The 19419-nt window shown below is 34.8% G+C and overlaps 1 protein-coding gene across 1 annotated transcript; it reads right to left on the bottom strand.

Annotated features, from left to right (window-relative positions):
* Positions 1 to 889: 889 nt before the first annotated feature.
* Positions 890 to 10058, bottom strand: LOC130674164 (putative uncharacterized protein DDB_G0286901). The gene is made up of 3 exons (XM_057479433.1): positions 8293 to 10058; positions 7955 to 8157; positions 890 to 2671 (listed from the first exon to the last, which is right to left on the bottom strand). The coding sequence occupies exons 1-3, from the start codon at positions 10056 to 10058 to the stop codon at positions 2508 to 2510; spliced, it is 2133 nt and encodes a 710-aa protein (XP_057335416.1). The 3' UTR covers positions 890 to 2507.
* Between the last annotated feature and the right edge of the window lie 9361 nt (positions 10059 to 19419).

Genomic DNA, 19419 nt, shown 5'->3' with positions numbered 1-19419 from the left:
TGGCATTTGATAAAAAAATTTTTTTTAAAGCGATATTGTTTGGTAAAAAACAGGTCAAAATTCACAAATTTAAGGATATTCGGAAATCTTGCTATAACTTTGGATATAACGGATGAACAAAGGATATCTTCGACTTTTTTTCAACCTCAAAGTGTCCTGAAAAAACCCTGAAAATTTCAAATCGCTGCGATTTTTCTTTCTTAGTGCCCCGAAGCTTTAAATTTATCGATTTTGTCAAAAATCACCATAATTGGTAGTTTCTCGGTTTTTGTTCATTTTTTCGATTTGAAAATGGTTATTTTACCGATAATCTTCATTTCTTTAATCAAAAAGATCGATTATCGAAAAAAATTGGAAAAAAAAAAATTTTGATTGAAAATTTTTTTTTTTCAAAATTTTTTTTTTCTTCAAAATTTTTTTTTTTGTTGTATCTGCAATGATTTATCATTGTCAAAAAAAATTACTAAAATTTTTTTTATCGCCGGCATTAGAGTTACCCTAAGGGTATGTTTGTTAAGTTGACATTTGAGGAAGATGCAGTTACAGCGGTAAAAAAAATTTTAGGAATTTTTTTTGACGATGATAAATCATGGCAGATACAAAAAAAAAAAAAAAAGGCCATTCGGCAGCCGAAATGGAAGTAGATTTCTCATTGTTTAATTTTTTTCACTGTTAAAATAAAAGTTGATAATAAAATCAAATTTTTTTTTACATTTTCTTAAAAATTCTTAAAACAAAAGAAATCCAAAAATTATAAGTTATAACCGAGACCCCCAGTCCAGGGTGTGACCCCCTGTCCAGGAAGCCAAGATTAGATTCAGTTGATAAAATCAACTGTTTTGTGACTAGCTCTTCTACAGGGCGGGGAATACCCGATCCTGGTCACAAGGAATAATTAAAGATGTTGAGAGTATAGGTAGCTTGTAAAATAAAAGATTTGTATAGATGATATATGTGTATAAACTAGATGGCAATTTTATTTAACCAATTTACCCAGACAACAGACCCCACTTTACAATAATCAAATGAAATAAATCCGCGACAATATTTGACGGCACAAGTTGGTGAGAATGACGATTTGACTTTGACAATTTACAGACGCCAAAATGGCAGGCACGACACTGACTCGACTTTATAAATTTTACTTTAATTGCTTAGACAATTTATAATTATGATATTAATTAATTTTCATGCTCAACACTGACAGAAAGTCAAATTTAATTTTAACTCTCTAACTGAGAGAAATTATTTACAATAAAAACCAATTTATATAATTTAAAAGGTAAGATTATTCTTACCCGAGCAATAATTTATTTTATATAAAACTTTAATATTTAGAAGACACCTACGTCACGAGACTCCGCCATCTTAGCCCTCTTGGCATCGAGATCGGCCCAGGACCACATCCTCAGATTCCTTGGCGGTTTTATCAATGGGAAAAGAAAACCAACTTCTTCCAATTAACTCCAATAACCGCTGACTCCTGACAGATAAAACTCAGGCTTCCTGGTAATCCAGATGACGTAGAAATAGCTCAGTTATAACAAAAACGTTTGGTGTAGAAAAGAAACGTGGATGCAGTTGCGAAAGAAAAGCTGTGAACTGTACTATGGTTTGCCGAGAATTGTCCGTCCTGCCCCTCAGCGAGTCGGTTACTACCTCGTACCCCAGGCCCGCGCATGCGCCCTGTAACTTTGCCTCAGCAAATCCAGTTGGTATAAGAAAGAGTTATTTTATCCCCCGTTGTCCAGTTACCGTAGGCAGCCACCAGGTTCTAGTTATCCCTCGAGCATGACGTTGAAGAACTATTACCGAATCCCGGTTACATCCCCCCCCACCAAAGTCGTGCCTCGGATTCATAACTTTAACTAGTGGGCCTGTTGTCTGCCTATGGTATCTGCACAGAGGTTGAAGGTGTACTGGAAACAAATTAAACAATTAAACAGCATAACTAGTATTTAAGTTTTAATTGAAATGAATACAAAATTAAATTGTTGACAAAATAATAGAAAAATTATAAAATGGAAAATGAAAACAAAGTAATGGCTGGCCCACTGGCCTTCACGATTTAAAAATCGAGCGCGGGTGGAACGCTAGCTCGGCCTTGATTTATGCGGCGGGTAGGGCGGTAGGTAAGCCCTCCCTTCTGTGCCTGCGGAGCACGCCGAACAATTAAGGCCCGCAACGGCTGAAGGCCGGGACTGTTGACTACAGTAGAAATAGTTGACAAGCGGAGATCCCCAGGGCGTCGGGCCGCAGGAGAGAACATGGGGTGTACCACCCAATAATAGGGGGAACGCGCAGTCTTCTCGACTGAATGGAAAGTTTAAAATTCATGAGCACCCGGGACGGGAACCTCCAACATTTCCCGCAGCGAGGCTTCTAGTTCTTCCATCTCCTCGTTTTCCCCGGCAGGTTCCTTTGACGGAGGTCCTGAGCATTCCACCTCCATAGGTGGCTCTACTAATTCCACATCAGGCAGTGCTGGAAGTACTGGCTCTTCAGGTTCAGGATTTCCTGGCTCTGCCACAGGCGCTGGGGCCTGAACAGCGCGACGGCGTGATGCATGCCGTGAGACCTTTTTCTCGCGGTACGCGGCAAAGACGGCTTGCATATGCCGCCATGTTTCGTTTCTCGGGACAAAACGTCGGTGTTGAAGCCATTGCCGAAACTAAATAAAGGAAAAAACACAATTAGATTTTAAATTTCTTTAGCTCTCAAACGTTTACTAGAGCGACATAATTTTAGGTCAGGGACATAATGTTTTCCCAGGCTTTTTCCTGCTTCATTACTTAATTCCACAACAAGTGGACTAACTATCCGTTTAATTAAAGCAGGGCCTAAATATTTATGCGCAAGACTAGCATTGTATTTCTTTGACTTATTACTTAGTTTTCGGTTGGGATATAACACCCGATCCCCGACAGTAACTTCCGGTGTTTCCCGAGCATGCTTATCGTGATATTTCGCTTGTTTCTCACTCGCTTCTCGCATTTTATTTTCGACTCGGTGACGCAATTTATCCATTCTTTTCATTCTACTCACCCACTCTGGATTCTCGCATTCAATCTCATCTAAATCTAATTCAGGTATTTCACCTGTTAATCGAGGTTCACGTCCGTAGACCAAAAAATACGGAGACAGTCCTAAAGATGAATGTAACGAAGTATTATACGCAAGCTGAAATTCAGACAAGTGATCATCCCACTTAGTTTGGTCTTTATCTATAAACGCGCGGATCATAGGCTTCAGTGTACGGTTAATTCGTTCTACCGGATTAGCTTGTGGATGAGCTATAGCAAGAGTAGATAATTTAACCCCAACATATTTTAAATATTCAGTAACTTCTTGGTTAACAAACTCGCGACCGTTGTCAGTAACGAGTACCATCGGTTTCGACCAACGACCTATTACATTACGAAGTGCTTGAACAACACTTTTACCAGTCTGTCGTCGAAGTGGGAAAACCTCGATAAATCGCGAATAAAGATCTTGAATAATTAAAATATATTGATGACCCGCTTTTGACCTCGGAAATGGTCCTGTAACATCAGCTGCAATTACAGCCCACGGTCTAATTGGCTGTCTAGTCTGCATTGGAGCCTGACTTGAAGTATTTTTAGATTTTATTTTCTTACAGAGTTCACAGTTATCGACGTAATCACATACGTCCCGATACATGCCGGGCCAATAATATTTAATAGCAATACGATAATACATTCGATCACGACCCAAGTGTGCTGCATCAGGATCCTCGTGATTACGACGCAGAATCTCCTGTACTTCAGACTTCCTAACTACTGACTTCCACGCGTCTTCATCTCCAATTAAATTTTTCACAGGATCAGGACGGTAGTATTGTAAACGATCATCCACAATACGCCATCCTGGGAAATTTCCTGGTCTATTTAGAACGTTAGCCTTCCTAACCTCATACCAATCTCGAGATTGAATATTTATACACTTAGAATTATTAGAATTAAGATTATCGATAACATCTGTCCAAGGAATAGGATCATTATCCTCGTACATCCGTGACAATGCGTCTGGACCATCATGTTCTGTTCCTTTACGATGGACAATAGTAATTTGATGGGAAAGCAGTTCCATTGCCCAACGAGCCAACCGACCATTCGGATCTTTTAAAGAATGAAGCCACCTTACTGATGAATGATCCGTTATAACAGTAAACGTGGCACCCTCGAGATAACAGCGGAGTTTTCGAACAGCCCAAACAACGGCAAGACACTCCTTTTCCGTTGTCGTATACCGCGTTTCTGCACCTCGTAATGGCCGACTCAGACAGGTAATCAGGTACTCAATACCTGAAAACGGATCTTGTTGAACCAGGAACGCTCCGAGACCTGAATCACTAGCATCTGTGTATAAAAAATATGGTAAATCAATTCGAGGAATGGCAAGAGTTTTAGCGCTGACCAGAGCTTGTTTTATTTGACAAAAGGCATCCTCTTCCTCTTGACCCCATTTCCACTCAGCTGTTGGACTGCATAATTTATTAAGAGGACCTTGAACACGAGCAACATTCTTGAGATGTCTATGGTACCAGTTCGCCATACCACAGAATCGACGGACTTGTTTTCGATTTACCGGACGCGGATACTGAACAATTGGCGCGATCTTTTCAGGATCAGGCCTCAACCCTTCCTGGTCTACAATAAAGCCCAATAACTTTACTTCCGACCGAGCGAACTTACATTTTACAGGATTGATTGTGAGACCTGCTTCCCGGAATATCTCAAAGACTAGCGACAAGATCTCCTTGTGTTCTTGATAATTTTCACTAATTATCACCCAATCATCCAAGTAAGCAAAAACTTTATCTGACCAGATCCTAGGTAATTTTCGTTCAACAAGTCGCTGAGTAAAACGTTCCTTTAATTTATCCATTGCCTTCTGGAATGTCCCAGGGGCTCCAGACAGACCATACGGCATCCTCACCCATTCGAAATGTCCAAGACCTTCAACCGAAAAAGCTGTTAGTGGGATAGACGACTCTTCCATAAGAATTTGGTGAAATGCCTCCTTCAGGTCCATAGTACTAATGTACACAGCACCATGAAGAGCACTTAAAATTCTTAACATGTTTGGAAGAGGATGGGCTGGAACAATAGACAATCGATTTATTGGTCTGTAATCAACACAAAATCTCAGTTCCCCATTAGCTTTTGGTACCATAACTGGTGAACATGACCACGGGCTGTTACTTTCCCGGACATATCCCTTTTCCAGCAGGTCTCTTACCTGACGAGTTAATTCAGCTGAGATAACTGGACTCCGCCGATATGGACGTATATTAACCGGCTTGACACCAGGAGGAATAACAATCGAATGTTGAACCAGGTCAGTCAAACCCTGGTTTGGTACCGCCTGAAATTTCCCTATCTCAGCTTGAATAAACTGATCTAAATCCTCTTTCTCGTCAGATATTAAACCTGCACACAAAACACGAGATTCTTTGCAGTTAACAGACTCGAATGGATGCAACTCTGTACTGGCCCCAAAACGCCACGTTCTCGTTTCACAATCGATCCGAACACCAAAAGCCAAAGCAAAATCCATCCCAAGAATAATCGAATGACTGAGACCGTCCATTACACTCAGGTACTGTTCGCCTGCCACCGATCCAATCTGAATAATGAAAGGAGCGCCTCCCTTTGTTTTACATAGAGTATGATTTGCTAATAATACCCCACGGCGTTGAGTATCATCTGACTGAAGTTCACCAGAACTTAATTCAAAAATTTTTTCATAAACCTTAGAATTTATATACGAGCGTTCACTTCCCGTATCTAAAAGACCATTTAATTGAACTCCAAATACCCAAACTGAAGTAGGAATTCTAGCGGTAATTATTGGTGGACCAGGTCCAGTACCTGTTAGAAATACTCTACGAGACGCAAGACGATTTTTTATTTGAGCTGGTAAAGGACGATTTCGCAACACAGATGGTAAAAAGGACGCTCGAGAAGATTGTTCAGCTGGAATATTGAACGAAAGAGATTTATCAGGGATTTGCCCTGTTTTCAAATCATCTGACTCAAAACCCGAATCAAATTCTTCGTCTTCGATTTCTTCTTCTAAATCAGAATCACTTTCGTGATCAGAAGGAAGAGGTTCAAGACCACAAAGATACGGAGCGTCTACAAAATCAATTTGACTTTTTTCTTCGAATTCATCAGGACCGACGGAAATTATTTCCGGACATTTACCCGGCCATTCTTGTTCTTCCAGTACATAAATAAGATGATTTAAAACAGATGTATAATTATCATCACCGGTCTTATCTAAAAGTTTTATTATTTCATTATCATTTAATATAGAATCTTTACTATCATTATCTGGTAAAATTTTGTTTAAATAATTAAAAGAATTGCCATCAACTAGATTGAAATCTATTGATAAATTTAAGTTATCTAAGGGCCCCTTCACTAATCCCAAAGTTCCCTTAGGATAATCTACGTCAAAAATCTTTAAAATATTTTCCTTATTAATAAATATATTACTATCTCTAATATCACAGACATTTTCGGTACCGTCCTCCAAATCTAAATCTAAATCTAAGTCTTCAGGAACCACGACGCCACCCGGCCCCGCGACCCTGGAATCCCCAACGTGATTATCTACGCCGGAGTCATCAGTTGCAGATTCGTCATCCGCACCGGCATCCCCAATGCAAACACTTACACCAGGAGCATCAGCAACAAACACTCCGTTTGTGCTGGCATCCCCAATGTAAATATTTACACCAGAGGCATCAGCTACAGATGACCCACCTGCACCGCCATCTCCAACGCGAACACCCACGCCAGAGGCATCAACGCCACGCGACCGCGAAACGTCGGTAATTTTTTCCCCTTCCCCTACCTTTACCCCTACTCCTACTCTATCCTCCACACTAACACAAACATCCTTCTTATCACTAACCTTCTCCTTGTTCTTATTACTTTTCTTTCTCTCTTGAAATTTATTTCCCCTGTTATCAATAAACAACTTTAACTCACTAGACTTTACTGGACGGTACTGACAAATATTATTTAAATTATTAGAACTTTTATTTCGAAAATCCATAAATTGTTGGTAATTGATTCTACGTTGTATTTGCTTAAGGCTGTATTTCCTTCTCTTTGTTTTTAAATTTCCAATTTTAATTTCTGACACCCCCGGGTTATTTATGTTCCCACCCTTATCCGACGGAGATGTTATTCGAAAGGGTGTTAATCGTTTTTTGTATTATTGTTCGAGATCTGGGACGCAGGTTGATCTACCTGAATGTATTGGACAGCAGTAGTTACCGGGTTAGATGTATTACCCGTTTCCGGTTGATATATCTTACACGCGTTTCTAGTATGTCCGGGCTGATGACAAAGATTACAGACATCAACTCTTGGGTTGACGCATACATCAAAAGTATGCCCGATTTGCCCACAATTATGACACGTACGCGGATATTGACTTTGAGGAACCGACCAAGGTAGATTATGAACGGGTGCAGGTACAGCAGCAGGTAATGGAGCCTGGGTATTACTTGCTGGAACTGGTGGTTGAGACGGAACTATTTTAGGGTCTGGTAATTGAGGAAATTGTTGAGGATTTGGATAATAAGGGTAAGGATAATAATATGAAGGAGGGATAGGGTATTGAGGTTGCTGTATACCTGAAGGCTGAGTGGGTGGCGCGGGAGGTTGTACCGGCGCTTTAGAAATTGTTCTGTCTCCTTTAATTTGAACATTGAAACGTGGACGAGGTCGGAACTCGCTATTACGCCAGGTTCTTTGATTAGAACCTGTATTAGCACAAACTGTGATATTACCTTCCTCATCCTCGATAACCTCTTCAATAAGCAAAGACTGGCCATCCTCACCAGTGTCAAGAGATAACTCAGCCCCTTGTAACGCAGCAAAACGCGTTTTTTCACGCGGTTTTATAAATTTACCTGCACTCGAATCACCAAAAACTCGACGACTTTCCTCCATTGCCTGAGTTGCTTCCCGGATAGCAGCATGTAAGCCATCATAGGTAGCCACCGACCGTGCAAATACCAGGTTTCTTAATTCGCCCTGTAGATGATTACGGATTGTAGTAACTTGCTCAAACTCGGACGGTGGTCTACTCATGAGACGATACATCTGCTGCATCCTGAAAACAAACTCAGATGAAGATTCATTGTCTTTAGGACGCATTTGGACTAGTTCCATCACTACCTGCTGGTCCGTTCTTACTGAACCATACGTATCTAAAAATTCCTCTCGAAACTGATTATAACCTACCCACCTTGGATAATTTACATCATACCAATATGACGCCTGACCCACCAACAAGTGACCCATTAATCGCAAAACCTCATCATCCGACCACCTCTGTCTCGACGCTTTAGCTTCGACTGATAAAAGGAATTGATCCGCACTGAGTTCATTTTGCGGAAATCTCAATTGCCAAACTTTGAGTTCATACATAATGTCCTTCCACCTGCGTTCCGACGTTGCCCGATTATCCATGATTGGGATAGGATTACGTGAGGCAATAGGCTGATTTGATAAATTATTGAAACCATTATTGTTGCGATTAAGACTAACAGGATCAATAAACTGACCCTGACGAGAAAATCTCTGTCCAGGAAAATTTCCTGTTGGCAGGTTATGACTTGCTGATGCTGTTTGACGAGCCTCATTATGCAAAATACGAGATGAGCCATTTTCCCCCCCACCAAGACCGAGAATTACCGGGTTCGCGGTACTGACAGCCTGACAAGGGTCTCTCGCATTTTGTATAATTGGTTCTTGATTAACCGACAATCTATTAAAGATTAATTCCAGGTTATTTAAAGCCTGCGTGTGTGTTTGGCTAACAGCATTTTGAGCAGCTATTAAATTCATCAAACGATCCATCCTCTCCTCGACGGAAGCCAATACTGGGTTAACCCCAGGAAAAGCGTTATTGTCAACCGTATCGACAGAGGAATGGCTTACATCAGCTCTCATATTCGTATTTCTATGTTGATTAAAATTACCCGGGTTTTCAGAAATGTTTCTTGAGTCCAAGTAACTTGATGGATTACTCATATTGTTATTAAAATTATTTATGGGCCTAGACAAATTATTTAATCCTAAACTCGGGTCTGGATTTGAATTGATGTTATTTGCATTATTATTAATGCTACCGAAACTTTCTAAATTATCCAAGTTAAATCCAAATGTACTTTGAGAATTATTTTGTCTTAGTGTAGTAAGATGACTCATATTATTTCTGACATCATTCTCAGACAAATTCAAATTCAAACCCGGATTTAGATTGTTTCTCAACGAGTTGTTGTTATTTAATAATACATTCTCAGGATTACTCCTGTTACCCGTATTTAAAATTCGACCATTTACTTGTGAATTATCCACCAAGCTATTTTGTGACTCAAGCGATGACAACATATTTTGTAAATTATTATTATTTAGCGGAGCTTGAAGATTATTTCTTATTTGGGGAACATCGAGGGTCGAAATATTATTAACCGAACTCTGAGACGCACTAGTACTCGGTAAACCATCATTTCTGTTATTATTATTATTATTACTCATTGCCAACGAAGTACTTGTAATCGTAGCATTACTAGTACTCGTACTAGCATGAGTAATAACCAGATTATCCGTGACAGCCGAACTACTAGTGATCGTCGCATTACTCATATTCCCGGTATTATTTGTCACTAGGGGATTATTTGATATCGCCAGATTACCTGTGTTATTGGGTCTTAAAGACGGTACGTTTAGTACAGGCATTCTCAGCGCTGGTAAAATTCCCGTTTGTCGAGAAGCTGATTGTTGCTCTGTTACTACCGTGCTTGGTAACGACGCCACGGTTGACGTATTTGTTGACGTGTTAGGGTTTGCGCGCGCAGGTGAGTGTTGAACTCTACCTGTTCGTGCCGATTGGCCTTCCGTTACCGGGCTTATAACCACAACTTCATTCTCTCTTGGCGTTTGTTCGCCTTGACTTAAACGACGCGCAAAACTATTTTGACGCGTAGCTTTTGACCTCGTGGTCGCCATTTTGTCCTCACGTCACCGATACCGATAATCCGATTAAAATTCTCCACCCAGTAAAATAAAAATTAATATTTCGAATGTTCCCTAAATATTCTACAGATTATAAAACGGTAATTCCCGTTTAATTACCCAAAACCAAATAATAAAAATTCTACAGGGAAAAGCCTGGAAAATGTTCTAATAAAATAAATTAAATAAAAATTTTTTTTTTTTTTTTTTTAAATAAAACGCAGGATATAAACCTGAGGCCGTTTCCACGTCGTTGATTTTCAACGATTATAAATTTTCCTCAAGTTGACACCCGTGTCTTAATGCTTTACTTAAATTTAATATATTAAAATTAATCTTAAATTATATAAATTATTTTTAAATTATAAATAAATATTAGTAATGATAATTCTTTTCCGCGTTATTACAGAAAATAAAATAATTTACCCGTTCTTCAAAATTAAACTGACCCAAATATACCCAAAACCAAATAAATTTTTCGGGAAATAAATTTCACAAACTCAATTATCCGACCGAGTACCGATAAAATTCTGCAGCGGAACAACTCACAACTTTTTTTTTTTTTTCACGTTTCTACCCAAAAAAATAATTTTAATAATTGATAAAAAAATATTTTTATATCACCAAAAATCAATTATTAAACTCACCACTACACTCTCAAAACCTCTAGGTATTTATTTTTTTATTGTTGGGCGCCAAATATAACCGAGACCCCCAGTCCAGGGTGTGACCCCCTGTCCAGGAAGCCAAGATTAGATTCAGTTGATAAAATCAACTGTTTTGTGACTAGCTCTTCTACAGGGCGGGGAATACCCGATCCTGGTCACAAGGAATAATTAAAGATGTTGAGAGTATAGGTAGCTTGTAAAATAAAAGATTTGTATAGATGATATATGTGTATAAACTAGATGGCAATTTTATTTAACCAATTTACCCAGACAACAGACCCCACTTTACAATAATCAAATGAAATAAATCCGCGACAATATTTGACGGCACAAGTTGGTGAGAATGACGATTTGACTTTGACAATTTACAGACGCCAAAATGGCAGGCACGACACTGACTCGACTTTATAAATTTTACTTTAATTGCTTAGACAATTTATAATTATGATATTAATTAATTTTCATGCTCAACACTGACAGAAAGTCAAATTTAATTTTAACTCTCTAACTGAGAGAAATTATTTACAATAAAAACCAATTTATATAATTTAAAAGGTAAGATTATTCTTACCCGAGCAATAATTTATTTTATATAAAACTTTAATATTTAGAAGACACCTACGTCACGAGACTCCGCCATCTTAGCCCTCTTGGCATCGAGATCGGCCCAGGACCACATCCTCAGATTCCTTGGCGGTTTTATCAATGGGAAAAGAAAACCAACTTCTTCCAATTAACTCCAATAACCGCTGACTCCTGACAGATAAAACTCAGGCTTCCTGGTAATCCAGATGACGTAGAAATAGCTCAGTTATAACAAAAACGTTTGGTGTAGAAAAGAAACGTGGATGCAGTTGCGAAAGAAAAGCTGTGAACTGTACTATGGTTTGCCGAGAATTGTCCGTCCTGCCCCTCAGCGAGTCGGTTACTACCTCGTACCCCAGGCCCGCGCATGCGCCCTGTAACTTTGCCTCAGCAAATCCAGTTGGTATAAGAAAGAGTTATTTTATCCCCCGTTGTCCAGTTACCGTAGGCAGCCACCAGGTTCTAGTTATCCCTCGAGCATGACGTTGAAGAACTATTACCGAATCCCGGTTACAAAGTATAATGCCAAAAATTTTTTTCGAGTAATATAAAACCAAAAATAGTTGTCAAGAGAAAGAAATACATTCTTAATGATGAAAACAATTTAAAAAAAAAAAAAAAGGCCATTCGGCAGCCGAAATGGAAGTAGATTTCTCATTGTTTAATTTTTTTCACTGTTAAAATAAAAGTTGATAATAAAATCAAATTTTTTTTTACATTTTCTTAAAAATTCTTAAAACAAAAGAAATCCAAAAATTATAAGTATAATGCCAAAAATTGAAGCTAACTAAATGTGCTTCAGAAGAATTTTTGATAATGCACTATATGTTTTGATTTGACGTTATTTAAAGATTCGTATGCATATATTCAAACTATTGGACCAATGGTATTCCGGACCCTATTCGAAAAATTATGAAAGATTATGGTTTTAGGGCTCGAGAATTCTACCATAAGGACAAAGCCGATAATTTGCTTTCAATGAAATCTACTAATAAAATATTCTAAGATTAAAAATTGATTGCGATACATCAAAGTGTCATACTTGAAATTAGTACTAATATTTGAAATAAAAAGCCTATTAGAATATCGAACGACGAGTAGATATAGAGAATATTATCATCATAACTAATGTTAATCTTGTTATTGATATATCATATCATTTATACACTGTCGATAAAACAAAATTATATATACCCACTGAATTGAGATGTATGGATTTTATAAGTGTCACACTGCGATTACATGAATTTAAGTAGCTCCATGAATGTACTAAGGAGTAGGAGAACTAATGCAATAGCAAAATTTCATTGAATGAATGGTAAAATAAGTAATTCCAGTGGTCTAGGCATATATATAGGCATGAAAATTAAAGCTTATTCGAAGAGCTTTCAGATGGATTTGATGTAAAGTCGATAAGTTATCACATTCAAAAGATATTGAAGGAAGAATAAATAAAAATATATGAATTTTGGACATTTTTTAAATTTAGAAATGCTATAACTTCTAAACTAATGGACCAATTGAGCTCATTTTCAAACTCGAACAAGGTAGTCACCCACAAAATACGTATACTAAGTTTCAAGGTGATCGGTGTGAAATTGTGGCTATGATCAAAGTGAAAACCTGCATAAAATTAGTTTTTATAATATTTTGTAAATGTTCAAAACCATTTATCTACTAGAAAAAATGGTCAAATTAATGAGCTGTATAGTCAAAATTGTAGGCAATCGGACGAGCTTTCACATAGAACAAACGAAAATAAGCTATATCTTACCGTTCAGAAGTTACATCCAGTTAGAGCAGCAAACAAATTTTTTTTGAAAATTTTGCAAAATTTCAATTAACTATAACTTCTAAACTTATTGGCCGAAATGGCTCATCTTCGAACTCATTCAAGGTAATCGTCCATAGAATAAGTATACTAAGTTTCATTAAGATCGGTGTAGAATTGCGGACGCTATCGTTGGAGAACGGCGCGTTATATTATATATATATATATATATATATATATATATATATATATATATATATATATATATATATATATATATATATATATATATATATAAATATATATATTATATATATATATATATATATGTATATATATATATATATATATATATATATATATATAAATACATATATAAACTTTTGAACTGAATGTATTTCCTGACTCAGCTCGTCGAGCTGAGTTTAGAGGTAGCAAAATTTTTCAAAAATTCCATCATGAGGACAAATACAATAGTTAGATTTTTATGAAATCTACTAAAAAATTGTGAAGAAAAAAAAAATTTTTGAAAAAAAAAATTTAAAAAAAAGAAAATTTTCAATCAAAATTTTTTTTTTTTCAATTTTTTCGATAATAGATCTTTTTGATCAAAGAAATGAAGATTATCGGTAAAATAACCATTTTCAAATCGAAAAAATGAACAAAAACCGAGAAACTCCCAATTATGGTGATTTTTGACAAAATCGATAAATTTAAAGCTTCGGGGCACTAAGAAAGAAAAATCGCAGCGATTTGAAATTTTCAGGGTTTTTTCAGGACACTTTGAGGTTGAAAAAAAGTCGAAGATATTCTTTGTTCATCCGTTATATCCAAAGTTATAGCAAGATTTCCGAATATCCTTAAATTTGTGAATTTTGACCTGTTTTTTACCAAACAATATCGCTTTAAAAAAAATTTTTCTATCAAATGCCACTAATTTTGCCTTATAGAGAATGTTTTCCAGTTTTCAAAACCCTGCTTCCATTCCCTGTACGACCAATACATCTGGAGTTATTGATTATCAAAGCAAAAATGGACTTTTTTGCTTTGATCAATGATAACTCGGCGCCAAATCGTCGTAGAGACTTTTTAAGGCCACCAAATTAAAGGGCATAAAATTTCCGAGAAAAGTCAGACAGTCGGATTATTCAAAAAAATTTATTGTCGCCCATAGAGGTATTGAAAGACCAGCAAAAATTTTGAAAATTTTTTTTTCGTTGGTTTTCTTATGATTACTCCGGAACCGTACATGATAAAAAATTTTAAGGTCCAGATCTTAAAACTAGAAACTTGAGGCTACAATTTGCTTTTTTTATTTTTTTTATACGACAATTTTTCACCGAGTTACAGCATGTTGAAAATCACCTAAAAATTTCGAATTTTTTTTCTATCCCTTAATTTCTGTGACCAGTGTATTACAAGATATTTCGATGACAAAATTATTCGACGCAGAATATTTCTATGCAGGACATCTCTGTGCAAGATATCTCTATACAAGATATCTGTGTGCAGGACATTTGTGTTACGTCCCAGCCTGCTCGTCAGATGTCTCTGATTATTTTTGAATACTAATTACTAAGAGACCGATCTGAGACCTAACTAATTAACTAAAGATGTATATTGATAATTTAGCAAGTTGCATAATTAATAAGTTACTCTATAATATAGAATAATAATATAGTATAATAATATAATAATATACATATTATAATAATATAAATTAATAGAATATAAAATAATAGAATATAAAATACTATAATATTTTTCAGAATATATAAAATATATCGATAAAGTTATTTTTCTTTTAATATTTGTTATGTACAAATAAACGCTGACGCTTCGAGTAAATTCTCGAGACGTGCAGCTGCACAAATACCTATTTTGTTCTAAGATAACTTTTGTTCATAGATAAGTGACTCATTTGTTAGTAACAAAAACGGAGAAAGCGTGAGAACGGAGCATGAATCATTCGAGAATATTCTTTACCTCGAGCCACCCCTCTATATCGAACGATGCGCGGGACTGATGCCCAAGTGCCTCGGATTGATAAGAAACTTACTCTAGTTTTTCTCGATCAAGAGAAGATAGTCTGAAATATAGAATCATCGAGAGCAGTCAGGCTCAATATTAGAAACTCAACTTCGTTCTCGCCCCTTTTGAAATTATTGTTAAGAGTACATTAACAATTTTATAAATTAATTCAACTGTATATTTTCAAATCACTCAGAACTATTCATTTATTATTGAATAAATCGGACTAATATATATTAAGAAATATATCTTTTCAAACAACCAGTTTATTACAACTACCGAATGGTGGCTGTTCAACCCACACTTAATAATTATTTATAATTATACGTAAGTTCTCATCACGTCCAATTTAAATCGACCGCTCAACTACGCCAGCGCCAAAACATCAACCAGGACGTAACAACTTATTATATAATTAAAATTGGTGGCAGCGACGGATTCCCGCATGGAAAAACTTTGTATGTGAAAACATATACGATAGAATATATGAATATTATAATGTGATATATTGAACAATATATTAAATAATATTTATATTTTTTGCCGTATCAATATATGATAATATATTGAAAAAAAATATATTGCTAGAATATATTATCAACATATTTATCAATATATGACTTTTTATGTATGTTTTACATATATATTTTAATATATCTATTTTATATTGACATATTATATTGAAAGTAGTATATTAATTAATATATAGTATTTTTTATATTTCTTATTCATGTTTTCCAATATATTGTAATATATATGGCACTTTTTTTACTTTTCTTAGGTTATTTCCAGTAAATATAAGGTCAATGAAAAGAAGGAGAAAAAAGAATAAATTTGACTTTTTTTTGTGGAATTGTGTAGAAATTGAAAAAGTATATTGAAAAAATAAAATTTTCAATACATTGCGAAAAATATAAGTTTTAATATACTGGAAAAATATAATTCCAATATACCGCGAACCATATATTTAATCATATAAATTTTTTCATATATAATCAATTATATAGAGACCATATATCACTAATTATATGAGTCAAAATATGTGGATATATATATCAAGCTTATTATATTATACTTATAAATTATATATTAGGGTGTGTCATTTCAAGGCTATATTTTTTTTTTTACTGCTATACCAGAAAATCTGGTAGTATATAGAAAATAAAAAATTATGCCGCTGGGCTAAAGGGTTTAAGTCCAATAGCGGCTTAGCTCATCAAAAAATTCGATTTCCCATTTAAATAACACGGGAAATTTTTATTTTTAACTTTGAGTATTTTTAACTCGTGAACAAATTAATAGATCGAATTGACTTATACATGTTTTTGTAGGAAATTGAACGCTCTACAAAAAAGGTCTCTTATCATTTTTCGATCAATCCATCTGTTCTAAAGTTATTGGAGCTCGAAGTCAAGTTATAGTAAATTTCGAGATCTTTCTACTTTTCCGGCAAAACTATCAGATTTATCACAAAATTTCATAGGTTCTTTTTTGTAGACAATTTCATTTCCTACAAATTATTATGAGTAAAGTTTTTTCAAATTCCGCATTGTTTTCTAGTTATTTTCATTTTAATTTTAAGCTCTTAAAAAAGTAGTGTTCTGATCGATTTCAAGAGCTCGACATTGAAATGAAAATATCTAGAAAACAATGCAGAATTTGAAAAAATTTTACTGATAATAATTTGTAGAGAGTAAAATTGTCAACAAAAAAGACCTCACAACATTTTATGATAAGTCTGATAGTTTTGCCGGAAAAGTAGAAAGATCTCGAAATTTACTATAACTTGACTTCGAGCTCCAATAACTTTAGAACAAATGGATTGATCGAAAAATGATAAGAGACCTTTTTTGTAGAGCGTTCAATTTCCTACAAAAATATGTATTAGTCAATTCGATCTATTAATTTGTTCACAAGTTAAAAATACTCAAAGTTAAAAAAAAAAATTTCCCGTGTTATTTAAATGGGAATTCGAATTTTTTGATGAGCTAAGCCGCTATTGGACTTAAACCCTTTAGCCCAGCGGCATAATTTTTTATTTTCTATATACTACCAGATTTTCTGGTATAGCAGTAAAAAAACAAAATATAGCCTTCAAATGACACACTCTATTATATATACTATCCATATATGATAAGAATATATTGAGCATTATATGAGATAATATATATAGAAAAATACAAAACATTATATACAAGTAAATATATTATGATAAATATATAATCCAATGTATGTAAAAAACATATATTTTTCAATAGGGGAGGGTGGGGCAGAGCGGCCCTCCTAAGCCAATTACACCGGCACACAAAAAAAAATAAGTTCTCTGCACTTTTGACGGGACCGATTTATTCCCATGTATTTTGACTTGCTGAATCTGAATCCGAGGTCCGTTTAACCCGTACACCCTCAGATTTTTAGAAAACTTTCAAAAACCTCAAAAAATCACAAAAATCGACCGTTTTTTAAATTTATAAATTTTTTTAACCCTAACTAAGCATAATTTTTATGTATTTCAGTCCTCCACATACTAACCTGAAGTTTATTTAAAACATTAGCCATTTAAAGTCTGAGTAAATTCCAAAAAACCCCAAAAAATTGCAAAAAAGCAAAAAAATTCTTAGTATTGTGATGAAAAAAATTTTATAGGGCTAAATAAATAATTATTTTCATGTATGTTTATCTGTCACATATAATTCTTGAACATCCATGGCTCAGACATCTCTCAAATTTCAAATAAATGGCAAAAAATCGAAAAAAATAAAATTTGGTATAATAAAAATCAATTTTGAAATCGAACTAAATAAAAGAAATCATATTGTTCGATCTGTGATATATATATAAAAAATATTTAGGCCTAAAACATAAAAAAATTTTAATATGCTTCAAAAAATCTTTATGGAAACGTTATTTCAATATTCATTCGTTCTCCGCTTATATCTAACTCTTTTGTCCTTAAATGTCCTACATAAAGGGTTTCACTTTCGTTTCTTCATTTCTTCAGGTAGATCTCTCTGTAGTGTCCAACAGTGATCTGCCATCATATTGACATCCCACTTACCTTGATAACGTTTTTCCATTACACTGATGTCCTGATGGAATCTTTCACCTTGCTCTTCACAATAGTCACCAAGATTTTCAGGAAAGTGTGAAAGGTGAAAATGTAAATAGTGCAATTTGGAATTCATTAAGCAACCCAAAGTATCATAGTTGTATATCAACTCTTCAACTAAATTTACGTAATTCTCACTTTTCGTATTTCCTAAAACAGATCGAACAATATGATTTCTTTTATTTATTTTGATTTAAAAATTGATTTTTGTTATACCAAATTTTATTTTTTTCGATTTTTTGGGAATGTTTGCCATTTATTTAAAATTTTAGAGATGTCTGAGCCATGGATGTTCGAGAATTATATGTGACAGATAAGGATACATGAAAATAATTATTTATTTAGCCCTATAAAATTTTTTTCATCACAATACTAAGAATTTTTTTGCTTTTTTGCAATTTTTTGGGGTTTTTTGGAATTTACTCAGACTTTAAATGGCTAATGTTTTAAATAAACTTCAGGTTAGTATGTGGAGGACCGAAATACATAAAAATCATGCTTAGTTAGGGTTAAAAAAATTTATAAATTTAAAAAACGGTCGATTTTTGTGTATTTTTGAGGTTTTTTAAAGTTTTCTAAAAATCTAAGGGTGTACGGGTTAAACGGACCTCGGATTTGGATTCATCGGGTCAAAGTATATGGGAAATAAATCGGTGCCGTCAAAAGTACAGAGAACTTTTTTTTTTTTGTGTGCCGGTGTTATTATTTTTTGTGGCTTTCAACCATAAGATCACTTTACTTTTGTCCTATTTCGAACAAATTTATGGAAATTTTGCCAATATTCTGAAATTTTTTTTTTTTTTGTGGGGCAGAGCGGCCCCCATTCAAAAAGTGATAAAAAAAAATTTTTTTTTCGTTTTTTAGTAGATTTCATAAAAATCTAACTATTGTATTTGTCCTCATGATGGAATTTTTGAAAAATTTTGCTACCTCTAAACTCAGCTCGACGAGCTGAGTCAGGAAATACATTCAGTTCAAAAGTTTATATATGTATTTATATATATAGATATATATATATATATATATATATATATATATATATATATATATACATATATATATATATATATATAATATAACGCGCCGTTCTCCAACGATAGCGTCCGCAATTCTACACCGATCTTAATGAAACTTAGTATACTTATTCTATGGACGATTACCTTGAATGAGTTCGAAGATGAGCCATTTCGG

Source organism: Microplitis mediator, chromosome 9 (genome assembly GCF_029852145.1).
Source record: "Microplitis mediator isolate UGA2020A chromosome 9, iyMicMedi2.1, whole genome shotgun sequence".
Taxonomy (NCBI): domain Eukaryota; kingdom Metazoa; phylum Arthropoda; class Insecta; order Hymenoptera; family Braconidae; genus Microplitis; species Microplitis mediator.
Note: the sequence above shows the minus strand (reverse complement) of the source record. Positions and strands in the feature narration are given on the sequence as shown.